The sequence below is a fragment of the Tupaia chinensis genome, unplaced genomic scaffold (assembly GCF_000334495.1).
Source record: "Tupaia chinensis unplaced genomic scaffold, TupChi_1.0 Scaffold000139_1, whole genome shotgun sequence".
Lineage (NCBI taxonomy): Eukaryota > Metazoa > Chordata > Mammalia > Scandentia > Tupaiidae > Tupaia > Tupaia belangeri.
Genome location: NW_006159609.1, coordinates 4,664,800 through 4,688,493, shown reverse-complemented (window position 1 = coordinate 4,688,493; position 23,694 = coordinate 4,664,800). Strand labels below are relative to the sequence as shown.

Below are 23,694 nucleotides of genomic sequence, written 5' to 3'. Positions count from 1 at the left end.
AGGGAAATTCCCATAGCAACATGTCAACCTAATTCTTTTATGAGTGTTTAAAACAAGTTTTTAAAAGTCCGCATTTTTCCCCTCAGACTCAGGAGGTGGAAAATTAACATATTAATGGGATACAGAATTAAAAGCAAATGCTTTTTAAAATAATTAGTGTTAAATAGAGGAATTAATTGAAATTTTTAGAGACAGCAGATTTGTTTGGCAAGTAATCTTGATGTCTTAGCTTCTGTCATGAAAAAAGATTTACCTGTTTAAATTCCATGCTATTAATATATTTAAAATCAAAATTCTAGCTCTTGAGCCTTTATTTTATATCTAGATATAAAAATGGTTTTGGGGTTTGGCTTTTTTTTTTTTTTTTTTTTTTTTGAGATAGTTTTGCTATAAGGAGCATGTGCTTGCCAGAGACACAGAGAGAAAATGATAAATCACCCATGGCCATGCCACAACCCCTTCTTTTCCATTCTCCTCTTGGGATTTTGGGCATGTACACACACATGCCTGGTGTGAGTTTTAAGCTGCTGGGTCCAGGACTCGAACTGTAATCAACTACATGGGAGACCAGTGACATAACCTGCCATCAGGTGGTCCCACAGCTTAGTGTTTAATAGAAACCACAGATGTTGTCAGTGACAATGACCAGAACCCAGATCTAGGGTACCATGTCCAAATGGACTAATTTGGGTAGCCAAATCTTTATTCCTAGTATCTAGCTAAGGATTGGAACAAAGACAGCATGATCCATGTACAAATGCCTTTGTCCAACTTGATAGAGGTAGGGCACTATTGTGGAAAGCCAAGGCATCAGAATTACTACCCAAATAGACTCACAAATGTAATACCCATATGAAGTGCTAGAGCATGTTTGTCTGGGAAGTAGATGTATGAAAAATAGGACTACATGGAATCTAGAGAGCTCTTGGCCCCGTATAATGTCCGTTTTTCTTCCCTGGCATGGCATTTTGCTTGATTACTTTGATGCTGACAAATGCTAGTATCACATTTTCTTCTTACAACCAATATAGATACCAAGATTAATCTTGGGAGCATTCACAGAATGCTTTCTTTTATAATGAGTGATGTATTAAAGCCTATCTGTCTTTGGTATTTCTTCTTTTTTTCTTTTTAAGATATTTTGGCATAGGGCAAACTCATTCGCTAGAGACAGACAGAGAGAGAAAGGAGAAAGTGAGAAATCACTCTCCTAACTGGTGGGAAGAATGGCCACACCACAATCCCTGTTCCTCCTGGGATCTTGGGCACATGTGCCTGGCATGATTTTCAAGCTGCCAGGTCTGGGATCGCACTTTAGGCCATGTGGGATCCAGTTTCCTTAACCACCATGTCACTGGCTGGCCCAGGTTTTTTCTTTCCTGACCTGATTTGTTCGTTTGTTTTATGTAAGTCTTCATTTTACTGGTGCCTAAAGTCAGGCTGACTGTTACTTCAGTAAAACCTTTTATATCCATTTGACATTATTTTATTCAAACAGAATTAATTATCAACCCAAGACACTGCCTTTCTGAAGCCACATGTAGTTTCCTGTCACATCTGTACCTCTTCATCAGATGCTTCAGAGAAGAGAGCTTTAGCAAGTATTTCCATTTGTAATGCCCCAGATTTCATCCATTTAGTTGAAATTCAAAATTGCTACTATTTTTCTTTTCATGACCTTTTCAGATGTCTTTTTTCTCTTCCTAATCACAGTTCCATTTAGACCAAATGACATTCAAAAATCCTCACTTCAGTGGTAATCTGCTTTCTTTTTATATCCAGTTTTAAACCATAATCACTACTCTCTCCCTTCAATTGCTCAGACACTTGGTGTATATTTTATTAAGCGACATCTTGCCAGATTTAAGAAAAGTGCTGTTAGAGCAAAGGGAGGTTCTTAAGCTCCAGAGCTCAGCTGTACAACGTGGCTCAGCAGACCCTGAGACCATGCTTAGAACACATTTAATACAGCTCAACAGAAACACTACCAAATCCGTAGCCTCAGCCTCTATTAGTTGTGCAACCATAGCCTTGTCCTCCTCTCTGGAATGAGGAATGGGTGAGGACCCAGAGCATGGTAGTGACTAAGGTCTGGCTCTTGGCCCCTCTTGGAGGAGTTGTGTTGTCAACGGGTACCAGCATCAAACAGGCCACTGTTGGCATCTTGTCTCTGCCATTTAGTTTTTGTGTCATCATTGCACTCTTATTTCTTCACCTGCAAGATGGGGATAGTGAATTTGACAGTATTTTTTTTTTTTTTTTTTGAGAGGTTTTTGCTATAGGGCGCGTGCGCTCGCCAGACAGAGACAAAGAGACAGAAAGCAGGAAATCACCCCCCCAGGGGGGATGGCCATGCCGCAATCCCTTCTCCTCCATTCTCCTCTCGGGATCTTGGGCACGCACGCACACGCACCTGGCGTGAGTTTAAGCCACCGGGTCCAGGACTCGACCCGCGGTCGACTACGTGGGAGTCCAGCGACATAGCCATTACACTAACTGCTGGTCCCAAGTTTGACAGTATTTGATGAGAATGAAACGGCATAACATGTATACGTATGTAAGTATACTAGGCACTCCATCATGAGAACAATTACTATTGTTAGCTGCTTCCTCTTTCATTCACGTGAATTCTTCTGTGACTTCTTTTTAATCTTTGACAGCAGTTCATTCTTTAGTATGTGGGCCATGCATGGTGGTGTAGAGGAGCTCTTCTTTTCCTCTGCCATCTATTTTTATTATTATGTTAAGGACCAACATCAGCTTCTCCAATAGGATCCAGCCCATTTTCATGATGCCATGATGCTTGGGCTTTCCCCCCCCCCCCCTTTTTTTTTTTTTTTTTTTAACTTAAGAGAGATTTTTTGCGATAGGACATGTAGTCTCAGTAGAAAGACAAGAGACAGAAAGCCAGAAATCACCCCCATACTCCGGGGTCAGGGCCATACCACAATCTCTTCTCCATTCTCCTCTTGGGACTTTGGGCACACAGGCACATATGCCTGGCATGAGTTTCAAGCTGCTGGGTTTGGGCCTCCATCTGTGGTCAACCATGTGGCCGTCTGGCACCTTAACCCCTAGACCAACTGCTGCCCCTGATGCTTAGGCTTTAAAAACAAACAAACAAAAAACACCAGTACTCAATCTGTTATTGATTGACCGATTGAGTCCTTCATCAAACATTTATTGACTGCCTATTAGAGTTAATTCTTTCCCTCTTAAAGCTCATAGGCTCCTGCAAGATTGGAATTTTTTTTTCCTGTTGTGAATACACTGCATATTGGTTCAAAGATATTACAATACACATTATTATCAACAGATAATTTTCATTTTTGTGTCCCTTGAATGTTTTCCTTCTTTCTCTTTCCCCTTCATTCTCTCTCTCTCACCTCCCCCTTCTCCCACCCTCCTCTTGCACTATTTAAAAATATAGAACGTCTCATGAATTATGTCAAGCACAAGACCCAGGGAGAAATGCAACAACCTAAGATACCGAGGTATCAGAGGAGGCAGTATTTCTCCTGTAGGGAGGGAGTGGTGCAGTCAGGAAAAGGTTTCCTGAAGGCAGTGATCTCTAGTTTATACTTTGAAAGAGTTTGCCAAGGAGACAAGGGAAGAAGGGAATTCTGGGCAGATGGAGTAATAATTGTTAAGTCACAGAGGATGAAACATTGAAGCATATCAAGTGAATGATGAGCAATTTGGTATCATTTGAGCATAAAGCTCAAGGAGAGAGGCAGTGGAAATAGAATGATGAAAGGAGACATGTATTTAGATATAAAATTTAGATGAAAAATACCTAAGAAAGATCTAAGCATTTCTTACATATAGAAATGCCCTATAAGTGCATTTAATTTTCTTCTAGAGACTCTCTTCTTTTCCTAGAAACGAATAAGATGTGTTACTGTTTTATGTGCAGATATTACATTTGCATTTTTTTAGCTTGTTCTATAGTCTTGGGCTCTGTAAATTTTAACTTTTTATTTTTGGTTTATACCAGGAAAGATAAAGATGTACCACTGCAAGGATGAAACACAAATTGAGAGAGAAATTTAATAGCTCAGAGTAAAAACTACAATAATATATATTTAATATATTAATATCATCAGCCACCATTTGCCTCCATAAAAAGATGAAATGTTCACATATATCAGCAGACTATTGAAAATATTTCCTCCTGAATCTATTAGAAGGAGGGAAAAAGGTATTTGTAATGGTAATAGAACTATCCAAATTGAAATCATTTGATTTTCCTCAGCAATTTTCTCTGCATGTCTTCCTAGCCTACAGAAATCTTCACATCTTAATTTCTTTGGACTTTGTATCAACTTTGTTTTGATGATAATTGTGTAGATGTACTGCTTTCATTATTTCTCATTAGCAGTTACCCAAAGCAACTATCTGCCTGCAATTTTGTAGATAATTTTGTTTCTTCTAGAACATCTTTTGTGTTTCTGCTGCTCACTGTTAAGTATATGGCAGCAGGGAATTGTTAAAACACTCTATCATTGCTCCTATTTATTTATTTATTTTAAGAGATTTTTGCTATAGGGCATGTGTGCTTGCTGGAGAGACAGACAGACAGAAAGCAAGAAATCCCCCCAAGGGGATGGCCATGCTGCAATCCCTTCTCCATTTTTCTTTCAGGATTTTTGGGCACACACATCAAAGTGCACAACATGAGTTTTGAGCTGCTGGGTCTGGGACTCGAATCACAGTTGGCCACATAGAAGTCAGAGCCTTAACCGCTATGCCACCTACTGGCCCCTACCACTGCTTCTTTTGCTTACTGGAAAAATCTCACACAATAAGTGGTACCTATTTTTAGGTAATCTAACTATCCGAAAGAGAATAAAAACATCTGAACAATTGGATTAAATGGACTGTGATTATTTATATTACTAAGAAATCTATTATGTACAAGGTCACTTCTAAGTGACCTTAAACAATGAGAAAGTTATAAATTGATTATCACAATAAAGAAGGGTTATAGTTATCTTTATATGAAGAAACTAGTTAACTGATGTACATATTTTTAAGGAAATGAGGTGGTTTTGACCTTGATTTCATATCCCTTTAGACTGCAATGACCTCTTTAAAGAATATAAAGTGTTCCAGTTTTTTTTCCTAGAAAACCGTATGAATTAATGAAGAACAATTGCATAGAGGTTTCTTTTTGGAACATGTGATCCCTTGGCAATTTACTGCATATTGGGTATTATGATAGCCACATTGAAAGAACATCTAATATTTATAAAATCATTTCTGATTTGGGAAAATAGAAAATATGAAGAACAGGCATCAATGGCAAGGCATCTAAGAAATTATAATTTTTAATTCCTCAACTCTTCAGGCAATTACACATTTTTCTATTAATCTTTTTCCCCCTCTTTAAAACACTGCCAATAAGATCTAACTGTATTTTTCTATGGCCTTTGTTTCAACTTTAAAAAAAAAAAAAAGAAACCATTTATTTATCTATTTCTTTGTTGTGATTTTTCAAGCCACCAGATCTGGAATCTGAACCTTGATAAGCCATGTGGGAATTTGTGGTTTTCAAGCCCCCAGATCTGGAATCTGAATCTTGGTAAGCCACATGGGAATCCAGCACCTTAACCACCATGGCACCTGCTGGTCCTTTGTTTCAGCTTTTACTTAAAAAAAAAATGTCTCATTAATTAAATGGCTACTTATAGGGGCAAGGGAAAATGGGGTCAATACAGAGGAAGTTTCTACCTTTAGCTAGCCTGGTCAGCAGAAATATAATCATTTGAAACACAAGATCTGTTCCTATAGATCGGCTATTTTTTCAGCATTGAAGATCAGTGTTTGGCACTTTGGTAGATGCATTCATTTTGCCACCTACAGTTCAAAGGGAAACTGCAAGGTGTAAACCGTTCCCCAGTTGGTTCATTCATCCCACAGACACTGAGGGCCCGCTGTGTGCCTGGCACTGCTCTGGGCACTGAGGACCCAGTAGTGAGCAAGATGGACAAAACCTGATGCTTCTCTGGAGTTTACATTTTCATAAAAAAATTAACTGAGCTTACAGCTTTTTTAGATCCTAACCACAACCATCTTCACCTGAATAGCTTTTCTTGCTTTCTGTTTAACAGTTTTAAAACTGTTTTTTGATGGTGGGATCCTCACTTCATAGATCTAAGACCAAAATGAAAACCAAATGAAACCTGTTCAGACTGGAATGGGGGTTGATGCTAGAGCCCTGCTTGGCTCATCTTACATCCTCCTATCTTCTGCCCCTGTCATTTCTTCACTGAATCCCTAGACACTTTAGAGGGTTGTTCATTTGACACGTCCACACAGATTGCCACATCACTTTTGTTAAGAAATCCCCTGAAGGCCTGTATCCACAGTTTTTCAAGTTCCCTTCCTCCTCTGGGTGTGCTTTCTCTCTTTCACATAGTCACCACTCTATAGTTTTTGGAGTTTCGACAATTATCATAATAACAATACTTATCACTTATTGAAGATGTGCTGTTAAACAAACCTGACAGCTAGAGCTTCGTGTGAGTCCTCATTTTGCACATAAAGAATGAGATTTTAAGAAGTGAAGTCATTTGTTCGAGGCTGCACAGCTGTTAATGGAAGAGCTATTGTAGAATTTGAATGTTACCTATATGATTTCACAGCAGGAACCCTTAACTACTGTTGCTTTCCAAACTCTGTGCGGCTCTTTGATGAACTTCTAGGGCAAGTTCTAAGCAGAATGCGAAGGTCTGATCAGAGCAGTGGAGAGCTCACGTCTACTGAAACACGCTTACTGTTGAGGGTTATGGTATTAGTTGCTGTGTAGAGATGGGCTACTACATTCCAAAGAGTCTACATCCATTTTCTCTAATTCTTCCAGCAATTAACATATCTCTATGTTATAGGTGAAAACCCTTGAGCACGGAGAGTCTGTTACTCAAGTAAGACCTCCCAGTTACTAGTGATGAGCCCTCTGTCCTTATGCCAGTTTAGGGCCACAACTATTCCAGGAGCTAAAACACAGGCCTAAGTCTCCCATATTCTTTCCGCCACCCCCACAAAAAAAAATACCCAAAACAATGAAAGATAAATAAATGATAAAAGAACACACACTTCTCACTTTTACCTACTCCCCAGCACAGGGCTTACTCCAACATAGAATTACCTCTGTTGTTAATTGCGACTGAATGCTAGACTCTCCATTTCTGCTTACCTAAATCCTCCTATCTACTGGGTTGTTGGAAAAATCATGGTGTTTTTCTATACAAAAAGGCATTGAGACTTTTCTGAAGACCCAATATTTCTCTATCTGACTTACTTTTGACCTCTCTCTATCCCTTTTTTGGCATCTCTTTCCTTTGGTTTCTCCATCCCTTTCCATTTTTCCTCTCCAACCCTTTTATCCACATGAACCTGTTTTCTCTCCCTTTCTTCTTTTTATTGTAGATTAATTTCCATAGGTTGTGTGCACTCCCTGGAGAGAAGAAAAGTGAGAAATCACCTCCCTGAGGGATGGCCACACCACAATCTCTACTCTCCTCTCAGGATCCTGGGTATACACACATACACACACAACCACCCAGTACGTTTTTCAGGCCACAGGGTCCAGGACTCAAACCATGAAGTTGACTATGGGGAATCCAGCGCCTTAACCACCATGCCATCTGCTGCCATCTCCCTCCCCACTTTATTCTATGAGAAGAAATCTACTATAGTGTACTAGTTGTTCTGGAGCCTTTCTGCCTGAAACTGGTTGCTTTTATGACCTTGGGAAAATCATGCTTTCCATGTCTCAATTTTCTCATCTGCAAGATGGACAAAACTATGAACGTACATCAAAAGTTTTAGAGAGGGTGAGTGTGTTATCACATGTAGAGACTTTAGAATGTACTGAGGCACATAGTGAGTACTGTACATATGCTGGTTTTAATAATTTTCTTTCTTGCAATCATCTCCCTTTCTAGCTCTATCTTTCTCTTCCTCACATTTATGTTTTATCTTGCTTTAGCTAAAACAAATAAAGACAGAATTCCTATAAAATAGATACATTTATTCATTGGCATTACTTATTTATTATTACTCTTACTTTGGTTTAGTCTGCACTTATTAAATGTCTTCTATTAGGCAGGCACCATACTAGGGAATAGGGATATGAAGATGAATAAAACATGCTTTTCTCTGAAGGGCTTATCAGTCTTTTAAGCAGTCAATAATGCTTTGCCATGTTTTAGTGAAATAGATGAATTTGTGTATTTTTAAAAGCCAATATGTATGACTAATGGTTTTATCACCTACTTTTCCCCAAGTCTGTGTATTTTTTTTCCACCTGTTCTGCCACCACCATGATCCAGCCACCATCATCTCTCACTTAGATGAGACTTAGGCTGGTGTCTCTTAACTGGTCCTAGTACCTTTAGGCTCTTTGGCCCAATCTCTATTGGGCATCCAGAACCATCTTTTTGAAGAGCAAAATCTTGACAGCCTTGGGCTTAACACCTTTCAAGAGCTCCCACTGTGTTTAGGAAAAAGAACCAAGTACTTCACACAGTCTTGCATAACCTGCATCTGCCACCCTCCTTTGCCTCCTTATCCACGATGTTCCTCCCACTTTCTCTGGTTTGGCTTTGGTCTCGTCATGGCACCTTCCTCTCTCCTCTGCAGGATTACTTGACACACCATTCCCTCCTAAACAACTCTTCCTTACAACTCCTCCTGTGCTGTTTGAATAGAACAGCTATTCACCCCTCAGATTAAAGAATGTATTATCTCCTTGGGATGTCTCCTCGACCCTCTGATCTAGGTGAGAGTTTCTGTTTGCTTTTGTTTGATCTGAGTTAGTGTACTTGAAGAGTTCACCTGAATATGCATAGCCTAAGTGTCCAGATCTAAGACTTCTTCTTTTTTCTAGAGGACTTGCCTTAGCTTGTAGAATTCGTTGGTCTGATTCTACTTGGCTGACTAAAGGTCCATGAGGGAAGAGGCCATGTTTATTTTGCTCATCATTCTATCTCTAATGTCACTCAGAGGAAGAGCTTAATAAATATTACCTGAATAATGATTGAATAAATAAATTTTGTTCTGCCATTACTAAATTTTCTTTTAAAAATATTTAGTATTATTATTTTTAATATTTAGAGAAAGGGAAAGTGAGAAAGCAAGCCACCAAGTCTGGGACTCAAACCACAGTTGGCCACATGGGAGTCCGGCTCCCTAAATGCTATGCCACCTACTGGTCCCACTTAATTTTCATAGTGTACTGGTTGTTCTGGAGCCTTTCTGCCTGAAACTGGTGTCAGCAATAGCAGTGAAGGACATGAAGATGTATATGAGGAAACTGAGAGGAGAATAAGAGTTTCTGAAAGCAAAGTGCAATCTAGATACTTTGTCTCTTACAGACTTATTAGTCGACAAGTCTAGTAGAAATTCTATTTGAATTAGGAATCTATAAAACATATTAAAAACGAATACTTTATACTCCTTGGGTTTGGCTTCTTCACTCTAAAGCTGCTACAACTTATGATTCTGAGAATTTAAAACATCTTTATCATTTTAGCTTTTTCCATCCTTGATTTCCTGAAATTGATTTTGAAAAATATGCCTTCCTGTCAGCCTCAACAAATCTATTTCTAAGCTTAGAAATTACAATTTATTAAACTGATAAGACGTAATCTACAATGGATCTATAAAAAGATAACACACACAGTAAATTGTTAATCTTGAAATCTCCAACAAGTAATAAGTGCTTCTACTTGAATTAAATGTAAAAACTTTATTGAAGTGTTCAAATCCCAGGGGACACAGTGAAAGCAATGTGCACAGATACAGATCTTTCCCCTTTTTTTGAGTGGTGAGAGCAGCATTTCCAAGTGTCTAAAACATGTGGGAAAAAAGGGATCAGCTGATGGTATAATGGTTACATTGCTAGACTCCCACATAGTTGACTGTGGTTTGAGTCCCAGCTCCGGCGGCTTAAAACTCATGCTGGGCACATGCACATGTGTGCCCAAAATCCCAAGAGAAGAATGGAGGAGAAGGGGCTGTGGTATAGCCATCCCCCCATCCCCAAGGTGACTTATTGCTTTCTGTTTCTCTGTCTGTCTCTGTCTCCCCAGTGAATGTACATGACCAATAGCAAAAAAACTTAAAAAAAAAAGTGTGGGAAAGAAAAGAGAACATTTAGAATTACCTGTTTTTAATCATTATTCTTTGATGATATGTTTCAATTAGAAGACTTGGCAAACTAAATTTTATAATGTCAGCTGCAAAGAGCCTTCATCTCTCTAGCCACTTTCATTAACAAAGAAAGAAATCAGCGTTCAGAAAAATGATGTGGCTTGGGTATGTAAGAGCATCAGCTGCAGAGTCAGAGACAGGAGAGGAAAAATGCCTCATTGCTCATCACCAAATTTGAGAACTAGCTTATGTACAGGGACAGCCAAACTGACATTCTCAGGCTAGATGTGTAAAGTCTAGCCATGGATTTGGCTCAGAACTAGCCTCTGTATCATCAAAGGACATTTAAGATGAGCTTTTTGAAAGTAAGGTAGGAAGAGAAGGCCAGTTTTCTGGAGCAAACTCTAATTCTAGTTCTGTAATCTTATGTTGTTTCCTACAAATTATATGTGGGGTAAACACTCCTTGGGCACCCCAAATATGCAATGCAATAGGTATGTAAAGCTGTATTGATTTTTATCCCTTTCCTGCTCACCTCTGTGGAACATTAAAAAACAAAAAACAAAAAACAAAAAAAAACAAAAAAAAACATTCTGGGGACCAGCAGTTAGTGTAATGGCTATGTCGCTGGACTCCCACGTAGTCAATCGCGGTTCATTTTCCAGACCTGGTGGCTTAAAACTCACGCCGGGTGCGTGTGCATGAGTGCCCAAGATCCTGAGAGGAGAATGGAGGAGAGGAGAATGGAGAAGAGATTGCGGCAGCGTGGCCATCCCCCCTGGGGGGTGATTTCTCGCTTTCTGTCTCTCTGTCTCTCTCTGTCTGTCTGGCGAACACATGTGCCCTATAGCAAAAACCTCTAAAACAAAATACATTCTGAAATTTTTCATCAAGTAAGAGGCTTATCTAATGAGGATCTGTGTTCATTTTTTGATCCTTGTACTGTCAAGAATAAAATTAGGGCCTTTGATTTCCATGCATTTGATCTGGGTGTTGCAACATCAGGTACAATCTAAGTGATACTGGTTGTCAAAATCCTCCAGCACAAGGATTTATTTGGCTTCTTCCCATATTCATAAGAGAGTAATTTCTGGCACAGGTGTCAAAAGACTCCCTAAATAATATAAAAATCACAAGACAAAGCCCCCAATGATAAATGTATTTATGTTGTGGGAATAGGAACAAAGATGGTACAATGGAAGCTACACCTGTTATTAACATATACTCAGTTTTGGAGATATTTTTCACTCCTTTGACATGAGTTCGAGATGTAGTGCTCCTAGGATAGACAATGAGGCCGGGAGAGTTCTCTAGGAGTCACAAAGTGATACCTGCTTTTGTCCTCATTACAATTCCCTAGGCCCAAATTGGGAGGTGAGCATGCATAGAGGGATAAAACACCCTTAATCATCAAGGCATCTGGAAAGACCCCTTGGGGTAGTGACTTATAACTTTCCTTCCCTCTCTCTGTATCTCCAGTAAGCACACACACTCTACAGCAAAAGTCTTTCCAAAAAAAAAAAAAAAAAAAAACAGAAAGAAAGAAAAAGATGTAATAATATGAGTGACAAAACTTCCATATAAAGGAATTTATGCTTCTATACAAACTGAGTTTGGGGATCATATATTTTATTTTGAATGAAATAACTTTAAGTCATCCTGAAAATATCTTACTCATCCTAATTGTTTCCTAATAGTTAAAAATCCAGATTCATAAACAGGAAACAGCAGAAGGTAAGAGAGCTGGAGTTATAGCTAGGAAACTGGCTTTCTCTTTCTAGTCCACTGCTTTACTTTCAAAAGCCTCATTTTAAATGATCCTTGATGATGCCAAGGCCATTTGTAACAAAAATCCACAGCTGGACTTTACAAATCTTGCCTGGGCATTTAAGATGCAGTTATTTGCATTGGGAAACAGTTCAATATGCCACAGCTGCTCATTCATATGCATAAATCTACATAGATATTGATTTAAAGAAAGAAATATGTCTTGCATTCTAAGTAAGCTTCTTGGATGGTGTATGTACTGTCATTTCTAAGGGTTTTGGGGTGCACAGGTGTCTATATTCTTCAGGGGGTAAATTACATATTCATTTCAAGCTTGCATATCTTTGATCTCACAGAAAAATGCATCAGGGTGTCTTACTGTGGCTTAAATTTTGTGACACTGGTTACCTCAAACAAATCCAGATTTTGACTTGTTGCTGAACATAAGTACTTTTGCTTCTAAATGAGAGTCATTCACAAGGCTTACAAGTTTACAAGGAGTAAAAAGATGATTTCAATGAGTTTCCATTCTAAAATATAGTAAGTTACTTAAAGAAATTTTAAGTGATGCCTTCATGACTCTTGAGGCATCAGTCAGGACAGGATTCAATCTTACTGTATCTCAACTCGCTGCTTCTTAACCCACCTACAGGAAATTCACCAAAGAAAAAAGCCTGAATCAGTTAATTGTCTCACTTGCTGAGAAGTTCTAGAAAGACTTCTGAATTTACTTAATAATCTGTATTTAGAGGAAAATGATAGGTAAATTAGAGCTGAATGATCCATGAACTTCTTAGATCTCCTGTAGGCTGACTCGTCTCTAATAAAATCACTGAGTCATGCTCATGGGCTGAACATACAAGAACTCAGACCTGGTGATGTAGCCTCCTCTAACTTGGCCCAGTGTGCCTGGTAGAGGGAGTTAAACCCAGTGGGGAAAAATGGCAGTTTTTGTAGGACACTCGAGTATACTGAAGAATGCTTCTCAGACTTCCATGTGCACACAAATTACTTGGGGATCTTGATAAAATGCAGATTCTGCTTTAGTAGCCATGGGTTGGGAGCCAAGGTTTTACATTTTTTAGAAGCGCTCATTGAAGCTATGCTGCTGGCCCACGGAGACCCTAGGATAATTCATTTCTCCCTCCAGCTCTCTGCAAGTGTACTACCTCCTTTCTTTTAAATCTCTGTTCAAATACCACCTTAGCAGCACAGCTTTCCCAGCCCACTCCATAGTTCTATCTCTATAATCCTGGCCTTGCTTCACACTTTTTATACTACTTATCATCATTAAACACATTTGTATTTACTTGAGAGGGCTTGTGTAGATTCTCCGCTCTGTCATTTCCATAGAACACTGACTGAGGCATAGGAAGTGCTCAGAAAAAAAATAATCTATTGATCAAACAAATGTATAAACAAGTAAGCTAACCACATGGCCACTCCGCCACAATTCTGTCCTCTGGGATTTTCTTTAGAAACTCAAGTACCTTATTAAACAATAAAGGGGTAGGAAAATCCATGCCCCTCCACTGTCTACTTGAGATCATGTCTTCAGTTTTCTCTCTCTTACCCCTGGACCACTTGAAGCCCTTGAGATGTCCCCAACAATGCTCTGAGTTGTCAAATTAAGGGCAAAAGGATGTTAATGGTTTTCATAGGAATAGTTTGGCAATCAATCATTCCTGTTTTGTATTTTAGCCAACAATTCCTATCATCCACGTAGTTCTCCAAGTGAATGTCTGCTGGTTTATCACTTCACCTGTAATCAGTTATCTCACACTAACTATAGGTATTGTTGGTGACAAGGCAACAAATACTAAAGATTTCCCCTGATATACCCCAGGGGAATGCTATGTTGGATTCTTTTTGATAAATGAGGTTATACTCAATGCCTTTTTCATTCATTAAGGTGTCAAATTTGAGATTCTGAGCTCCAAAAGCTGTTAGGGCTTTAATCATCTTTTCTTTGTGTTATATTACAAAGCAACAGCTGCATTTTTTTCTGCAGTGCAGAGAAGGAGAGTTTACCTATGAGGGTTGCCATTTAAAAATTGTGTCAACACAAATTTCCAAGGATTCATATACCATTGCTATATTTAATATCAAAACTCTAGGCCAGGGGCCAGCGGTGGTATAGTAGTTAAGGTACTGGACTTTCACATGGCCAGCTGCAGTTCAAGTCCCAGACCTGGTGGCTCATGCTGAATGTGAGTGCTCGTGTGCCCAAAATCCCAAGAGGAGAATGGGGGAGAAGATTGTGGTATGGCCATTCTCCCTATGGGGTAATTTCTGACTTTCCATCTGTCTCTCCAGGGAGCACATGCAGCCTATAGCAGAAATGCCTTTAAAAAAAAAAAAAAGAAAAGAAAAAAAGAAACCAAACTTTAGGCCATACATTCAATATTCACTTAGCAAACATTTCTTAGGTATCTACTATTTATTTTTGCCAACACTGAAAATATTATGCTGCACTTCTAAAGCAAGGGACAACTACTTCAATAATCAGATACTCATTAATAAAGTGTAGTGAGTTCACACTGAGCAAATCAACACAGGAGATAAAATAAGTGAAAGGAGGGTCCCTGCTCTCTCTGAGCTTACTTGAGGGGTGAAATGTGTAAACGGTGTTAAGGGACACAGGAGGTATCTGCGTACAGGTCTGGGAAGCTCAGAGCCCATTACTGTTGGCTAAATTTGGCTTCACGGAAGAACTGACATCTGAGGGTCCTCAAGATGAATAGGCATCTTGCAGGTAGAAAGGAAAAAAAGGGCATTCCAGGCAAAGGACCCCACAAAGCCAAGGCACAGAAGTAGGACCACTGAGAGGAGGAAGGGTGTATTTCTGCACAGCAGGAGGACAGTGAGAAGGGACCACACTGTGAGTGGTGGTGGATGCGGGAAGGGGCGTGGAGGCTGCTGGGAACATATTGTGAAGAGCAAGGCATTTGTGCACAAGTACCTCAGAATTGTACCTTTCAGAAAGATAAAACTGAAAGCAATATAGGAGATGACTGGGAATGGTAAGGAAAGGGAAGGGTGTGTGTGTGTAGGGGGCATTATGTTTCCTTGTGAGGAGGTATTACTGTACCTTCAATAACTGCATACAAGTAATTGAAGGTTTTACGAAAAGCAACTTCCCATAGTGCTGAAATGGAATTATTCCTAAAGAATCAGATACGGGAATGTCTTAAAAGAAAGTAACTTATACTTTTCTTATTGCTAATACAGCACATGATCATTTCGAAGTAAGAACATGATGCAAATTGGATTTAAAAGATGGTAAGCACAACCACACTACCAGAAAGAAACACTGTGTATGACTCTTTAGGTTGGCCTTAATTTCACTACCATGTCCCAGACATTGAGTAAGATTGATGGTGGGTAATTTGCACAACTGGTGCCAAAATAATTTTAAACAGAAATGAGTACAGTAACTTTGTAGAGTAAAACTTGCCAAAGAAGACATGTATTGCTACATTATAATAATCATAAATTATTTATAATTATTTCAGAAAACGTGCTAAGCACTATGAAAAACAGTTGGAAATTGTTTCATATTTTGCAACACACACTTCTCTAGCAATTCTTTTTGGCCTTTGAAGCAAAAATTTAAAAACGCAAGTAGTTGGAACTTGTGGTTGACATGATGGCTATGTTGCTGGACTCCCACGTAGTTGACCATGGTTAGAGTCCTGGACCCGGTGGCTTAAACTCACGCAGGATGCATGTGCGTGTGTGCCCAAGATCCTGAGAAGAAAATGGAGGAGAAGGGACTGCGGCATGGCCATCCCCCCTGGGGGGTAATTTCTCACTTTCTGTCTGTCTCTGCCTTTCTGGTGAGCACACGCACCCTATAGCAAAAACCTCTCAAAAAAAAAAAAAAAGTACAAGTAGTAGAAATAAAGAATCCTTTCAGTATTCGATTATCTTAAGGAGAAACTCATGTACTGAGGAACAGCAAACTTTTGTCAATTCATTCAGCAACTCTTTGAAAAGTGTCCATTACAGCACCTGAGAAAGGTCTACTTGTGAATGAAATATATGGTGTCTGCACACACAGAACTCACAATCTTGTAGTTTAGCAAGATGTCCTTTTTATGTCCTTTTTCTCTCTTCTTCAGAGTAGAAACTCCACCCATTTATCATGATCTGAGTCCATTCTCATATTTCCATGAAGTAGTCTTACACTGTTTGGGCCTTGGAGATTTATCCTTTGTTGACATTCCATAATTCTGAGAGATGGTGTCATTATCATATGATTTGCCACATGTAATCAGAAATTGATTTCTATCAACTATACAAACATCCTTTCTCCTCAATAAGATAAAAAATTTCCATAAAGACAAAGACCATACTTGTATTACTTGGGGGATGGAGGGGGAGAGAATTTTTTTCCTTTTGTTTTTTTTTTTGGAGAGGTTTTCGCTATAGGGCGTGTGCACTCGCCAGACAGATAGAGAGAGACATAGAGACAGAAAGCGAGAAATCACCCCCCAGGGGGGATGGCCACGCCGCAATCCGTTCTCCTCCATTCTCCTCTAGGGATCTTGGGCACACATGAAAACACGCCCGGCGCAAGTTTTAAGCCATCGGGTCTGGGATGCAAACTGCGGTAGACTACATGGTAGTCCAGCAACATAGCCATTACGCTAACTGCTGGTCCCAATAATTTTTTTTTAAAGAGGTTTTCACCACAGGGCATGTGAACTCACCAGAAAGAAAGAGATAATGAGAGAGAAAATGAGAAATCATGCTCCCCTCACAGGGAGGATGGCCATGCTGCAATCCCTTCTCCTCCATTCTCCTCCTGGGATTTTGGGCATGCATGCACATACACCTGATGTGATTTTTAAGCCACTAGGTCTGGAGCCTGAGCTGTGGTTGGCCCTATGGGAGTCCAACACCTCAACCACTATGCCATTTGCTGGTCCCTGGGGCAGAGTTTGAATTCTCAGGAGTAATGCTGAGTAAAGCATTTAAAAGATTACTAATAATGCATTTGAATCTGACAGAGAAAATATTTGCTGGAAGTCTATTCTTGACTATACAAGAGATGTCGATAAAATCTTGTCTTAGCATTGTTTCAAGGGTTGGGCACCTCACAGTACAGGTATAAATGAAATAGATCTGGTGAGAATTTCCTTATGGAATCTCATGGCCCAGCCTTCATCTCATTTATTACTTTAAAGCTAAACTGTTCATTATTTCTTAAAAATGTACAATCTAAATGTCCCTAAATGATCACAACAACAATTCAATCAGTTTTCCATTAAGCCAGTAGTTAAATTAAAGCTCAGATACACATAAAATTTGCAAAGGGGTAAGAATCCAATTGCTTAATGTTGCCATTACACTTCCAACTAATTTAAAGCTGTGACAAATTAGAATACAGTGAGACTATTAACAGAGGGAAGTCATTCGGTGAATCTAATCTATATTTTGGCATTTTCAAAGAGGCTTGTGTTATTTGCAGGTTTCTTTAGAAGCACTTTAAAAATTGATTTATATGATTTATAAGATGTGCTTTGAACAAGTATCCTGATAAAGTACAACAGAGTGCCTAAATTAAATATATTGCTTCAAGGAAGCCAAGCTGTAAGGAGGCTCTAGTAGAAAGAGGAAGATTTGTACTGATAGAACGAGGGCATGCCTGTCCTTTACTGTAACCTTTAAAGCTCGAAATCATTCTGTTCAAGGTTATCTGAACATTTGATTGCTATCAGGAACTTCTAATTGGTGCAACTGTGTTTCTAAACATCTTATCAGTCTGCAGAATTATTTGAGCAAAATTTGCAAAAACAGGAAAACAGCTAGGGACACTTATGCCCTCTGAGGTGAAGTGAAGGGCATAGACTTTGAGATGGAAAGAAAATGGCTATCAAGAAAATGGAAGGTTTCTGAGAAAAATATCTTATTCTATGAATTTATTAATCGAATTGGGCTGACTCAGATCTTATTTCCAGTTTTATGGTGGATACTTTAAGAGCTATTTATTCCTATTAGAAGACAAATCCATTAATATTTAGGAAGTAGAAAGACTTCCCCCAAACTACCTTGGACAAACACATTCTCTTGGTGGTGACTTTACACAGCTTTGATCATTACAAAACCCCTTACCCCCAACTCTCTGGCCATAGTTGGCTGAGACCAATAGGAGAAAAAAGAAGAAAATTTGTGTAACTTAATTGCAAATTCTAATTCTAAAGCCAGCACACATGAAGGTAGCATACCAAAATACACATTAAAATTTTTTCCTTATTTTTGTGCAGAATATATGACTGGTCACTGCTAATGGTAAGACCTAAGATATCAGCTGTCACAGCCAAGACATTAACCTCAGTTTTCCAAACAGACATTTCCTAAAGACAGAGGCCATCCCTCCCTCTCTCTCTCTCTCTCTCTCTCTCTCTTTCTATACAAGGTCTAACTCACAGTGGTGTGCTTTCATAGGCTTCATTTGCAAAGGACCAATCGATAGATGAATTTGCTAAGAAATTGACTACACAATAGGTAACATCCCAGTGGTCTCTCTGAGCTTCATTTTGATCACAGAAACAGATGTTCAAATAAACCAAAGAGCACAGTATGGCTAATTCAATTTAGCACATCTCATTGAGTTTCAGTTGGCTAATCCAATTTTTGACACCTCACCAAGTCTCAGGGTTTAGTGATTTATTCCAAGCAAGTGATAATATAGCAGAAAAGGCGGGTGGGGGGAGGAAAACCAAGAAACAAATAAGCAACCAAAACAAACAATCAATCAAAAACCAACAAAGACATCAAAGGCAATGTTAGTGTTAATGAGAATAAGTTAAAACCACATGGAAAGTATTCCATCTACCCACCATGGTTTACTTCTATAGATGAAACCTTACCTCCTCCTTTCTCGAATCTTAATTGTTTTTACAGTATCCTTTGTGACCAGAAATGTGTGCCAGATAAGAATGTAAAGAAAATCATACTGATGCTCATTGTTATCTGAATTCATATTTTCATACAGGCCTTCTCCCCCCCCCCGCCACCCCCTGCCATAAAAACCTTTCTAACTGCCTGATGTTTTTCTGGAAGATGAGGAGTAACAAAGCCTCATTTCTTCAGACATGAGCCATGGATTTCCCACTCTAGGTAGTTTTAAACAACATTATTGCTGTGGCCCTGGTTGATGGGGGGGATCAGCGACAGTGGCACACATTTGCACAGAGACCTAGAGCGCACTGCAAGCGAGGGTTCTGACTGACCTTCGGGTTGATATTGTGCTATGATTGTCACCGTCTGTCCAGCTCCCTTCAGTGCGGCAGCCGCTTGCTCATGGGATGCTCCACGGAGGTCAATGCCATTTACCTGAAAGAGAGGACAGTAGGGAATTTGGGCATTTTGTAAGATGTATTATTCTCACAGAGGAAAAGTTTCTCCAAACCAAGAGTCTACCTAAAATTAAGTCACATGCTTTGCAACTCTTCATATCCCATTCAGGAGTTTGTTAACTTAGCAAGTCCATGGTCTTAGTAACTTTGAATTGAGACATGAAATTTTTTGTGGCGTTTGTGCCATGGGCTGACTGGGTTAAACATATTTGTTGACTACTCATGTCTGCTAGAATTTTATTATGTGCATTTAGTATGCCCCTGTGAGCATGCTAGATTCCTAGGGTAAAAGGAACCTTCAAAATTAGAGGGAAAAATGGGATAAGAAAGAGAAATACATGTAATGCACACAGACAAGTATGTGCTGACAGATTAATATATTCAGATGAGGTTCTGGGGAGACGGTATGAAATGAGGCTGGCCAGCTGCCAAACATCTCTCTTTGGTCAGCTGCCTAGTTCTGTCATCCTGAGCTTGGTTAGACAGCCCTGAGCCTTGTTCCAAAATAAACTTGACTGCCCCATTTCTCATGCATAATTCCAGAATGAACTCTGACAAAATAAAGAGTGCCTGTAGTTTATTTAACTAGCTCCAATTTTGCTAACTCCAATTTGGGGACGTGTACTGGAAAGAAACACAGCATCAAAAAACAATTCCGAAACTCTGCAAGGTTAAAAATTATTGTTAAGTCAAATTTAACGGGAAGCAAAAGTTAAAATCTTGCTCAAGTCAATTCAGTCAAAGTCAACACAGTCTAACCACTGAGTGCTGTCTGACAACCAGGCTCAGTGTCTGCCCTCAGAAGAGGAACAGTGGACAGGGTGCAAAAGTGAACTAACTCCTAACAAGCCTTCTGCTTGAACCGAACTTATAATAATTCAGTTTTTTTGTTTTGTTTGTTTGTTTTACCTACACAGAAATAGGTTTGCTGATGATATGAGAATTCTGCTTCCTTTTATTTACAGGGCAGATTGTTATGCCCTAGGAAAGAAAAATAAAAGACTGATCAGTTTGTCTGCAGGTAAAGTTCTTTTGCCTTTCACTAATTCTCTTTGACAATGATATTGAGTGGTAAATACAGGGAAGGGCAGTTTTCCCATTTAATTGTTTCCTTATGAGACCTCGGAACAGCCAATTCTACCTTTCGGTCCTCTCATAATAACTTTGTTAAAGTCTCCTTGTTTTCTTACTTTCTCTTTCTTTTTAAATCCTTCTCCTTGCCTCTTCCCTGGTGTCTTATACTGGTGTCTTACTGCAAGTACTGATCTCATGGTAACATGGGACGTCTGCTGTGGTAGGTCTGGGCAGGCTGTGTCACTCGCTAGCGGACTATCAGAGCTCCTCTCTAAGACTAAACTTTCTCCCACTTCAGAGGGATGGGATTGTTAGGCTATTTGAGTGGAAAGCCCCCTTAAAGTATAAAATTCCAGATCTACTCCTTGGCAGATCACAGTCATTCCAGAGACCGTATAGGCTACTGAGTATCAGAGTGTGACTCTGAGAGCCAGAGAGACAGAACAGGTAAGTGACCCAGGCTGGTTTTCAGGAAGCCAAACTGTACTAACTTCATATGCAAAATAATTTATTCTCTTGTTAAACAATTAGGGTTTTTTTTTTAATTAAAAATAGCATATGGGGACCAGCAGTTAGCGTAATGGCTATGTCGATGAACTCCCACATAGCTGACCATGGTTCGCGTCCTGGACCTGGTGGCTTAAACTCATGCTGGGCACGTGTGCGTGTGTGCATGCCCAAGATCTCGAGAGGAGAATGGAGGAGAGGGGATTGCGATGTGGCCATCCCCCCGGGTGGTGATTTCTCACTTTCTGTTTCTCTGTCTCTCTCTCTGTCTTTCTGGTGAGTGCACGTGCCCTATAGCAAAACAAAACAAAGCAAAACAAAAACAAAACAAAAAACCTCTTCAAAAAAGAAAAAAAATAGCATATGATGGGGGATCAGCAGATGGCATAATGGTTATGTTACTGGACTCCCATGTAGTTAAATGCAGTTCATGTCCCGGACCCGGCAACTTAAAACTCATATCGGGCACATTATACATGCATGCCTAAAATCCCACGAGGAGAAAGGAAAAGGGATTGTGGTGTGGCCATACTCTCTCCGGGAGTGGGAGTGATTTTTCACTTTCTGTCTCTCCGTTTCTGCCTGTCTCTCCAGCGAGCACATGTGCCCTATAGTAAAAGCCTCTCTACATCTCCCCTCACCCAAAAGTATATGATTGTGGCAAATAAATTTTGTTTAAAATTCTGTATAAAAGAGAGAGATAAAAGTGCTCTTACCATCTCCACTTTCAGGGGTAATAACTTTTGTATATACTCTGTATAAATTTACTATGTACACATGCAAGTACAGGATTAAAGCTCTATGTTGCTCTCTCTACACAGATTCATATAACAATACGGCTGACTTTCCATTTAAACAGGTAAATCATAATACAATTGTATGACATGCTTTTTGTTTTGTTTTTCATTTATAATACATTGTGGACACATTTCATATCAGTTCATATCTTTTTTTAATTAAAAAATATTTTTTAAGGTTTTTTTGCCATAGGACGTGTGTGCTTGCCAAAGAGAGACAAAGAAAGTGAGAGAATGAGAATTCACTTCCCACAGTGAATGGCCACTCCACAATCCCTTCTCCTGGGATTTGGAGCACAGACACATGCACATGTGTCTGGCATGATTTTCAAGCCACCAGGTCCAGGATTCGAACTGTGGTAGGAGATGTGGGAGCCTAGCACCTTAACCACTATGCCACTTGCTGACTCCATACCTTCCTTTTAAAGTTTTTTTTTTTTCCCCAGAGAGTATATGTACTCATTGGAAAATAACAGAGACAGAGAAAGGAGGAGAGAAAGAAAAAGCGAGACAACCCCACACACACACACACACACACACACACACAAACTCGGGGCATGGCCGTGTCAAAATCCCTTCTCTATTTTCTCCTCCTTTCAGTATTTTTGGCACACATGCATAAATGCCTGGTGGTTTTCAAGCACCAAGTCTGGGACTCAAACTGCATGGTTGGCCATGTGGGTTCAGCTGCCTTAACCACCAAGCCACAGGCTCTCCCTAGTTCATACTTTTTTTTTTTTTAAAGAATTACTTATTTAACCTTATCATTGTTGTTATTATTAAAAATTTGCTACAGGGCACGTGCACTCATGGGAGAAAATGAGAATGAGAATGCAAGCCATCAGGTCCAGGACTCTAATTGTGGTTAATCATATGGAATCCACCACCTTAACTACTATGCCACCTGCTGGCCCAGTTCATATCTTTTTAATGAGAGCTTGGTACCAACTGTACTGGTATTTTCCAGTGAGATTCCTGTCGATGTGATTACGGTAGTTTTCAATTTTTTGCTACTACGAATATCATAATGTTTCTGAAGGAGTTATCTAGAAATGGGCTTCCTAGGTCAGAAAGTATATATATTATTTGTTTGTTTGTTTCTTCCTTTAATTTATTTATTTACTTATTTTGCCAGAGAGTATGTGTACTCACCAGAGAGAGAGAGGTGAAAGAAACTTCTAATGAAGCATAGTCATGCCTCATCCCTTCTCCTCCATTTTTCAATCCTCTCCCAACTTTGGGCATGCACATACACAGGTCTGGCGTGTTTTTTGAGCTCTCAGGACTAGGATTTGAACCAGAGTCAGGAATGTGGGATCTGGGTGTCTTAACCACTAGGTGATGGGGCCAACACCATTCTAGTCATCTGAATTTTTTTGTTAGTGCACTAAAAGTAATGCATAGAAAAGTTGGAAGGAAGAAAAGATTTGGAGACAGATTGGGGTTTGAATTTCAAGCCCACCAGTTATTAACTTGGGAAAGTCACTTAACTTCTTTGAACCTCATCTTCCTTATTCATAAAATTAGTATAATAATTACCTACTCATCAGGGCTGTTGCAGGTAAAAATGTTCAAACAGTATCTCTTACTGTTGTTAGTATCTCTTTTAAGAATTGTAAGTATAAGTAATGAAAATTAACCAATACAGAATATAATATATGGGCTTCAGGTTATTTATTTATTTATTTATTTATTTATTGAAGGAACACAGAATTTCAGCACTAGAAGAGCCTTAGAAATGTGTCTTCATTACTTACACACTAGAGAAGGTTTCCATAGGGAAAGGGACTGGCCCAACATCAGATCAGAATTAGCACGGGGTTAGGACCAGCTCAGAGCTCCTCTTTCCCAGCCCAGGGTTCTTTCTACCACAGCAGATGTGCTTTGCTGCATGTATTTGCTTCTTTTCCACTGGACCAGTAATAAGCACATCTTGTTCTTCACAGCCCTAATTCTACATGGGTCCCTGCATTTGAGAAGAGTTTTACTGCTGCTGTTACCCTGAAAAACATCACATTGCCCTC

General features: G+C 39.4%; 1 protein-coding gene across 11 annotated transcripts in view; it reads right to left on the bottom strand.

The window, feature by feature from the left end:
* Nucleotides 1-23,694, bottom strand: part of DLG2 (discs large MAGUK scaffold protein 2) — a 1,612,020-nt gene that overhangs the window by 317,409 nt on the left and 1,270,917 nt on the right. For all 11 annotated transcript variants that reach the window (XM_006144952.3, XM_006144955.3, XM_006144956.1 and 8 more), the window contains one exon: nucleotides 19,167-19,269. In XM_006144952.3, coding sequence (XP_006145014.1) covers nucleotides 19,167-19,269 — 103 coding nt within the window. The remainder of the gene's footprint in view (nucleotides 1-19,166; nucleotides 19,270-23,694) is intronic.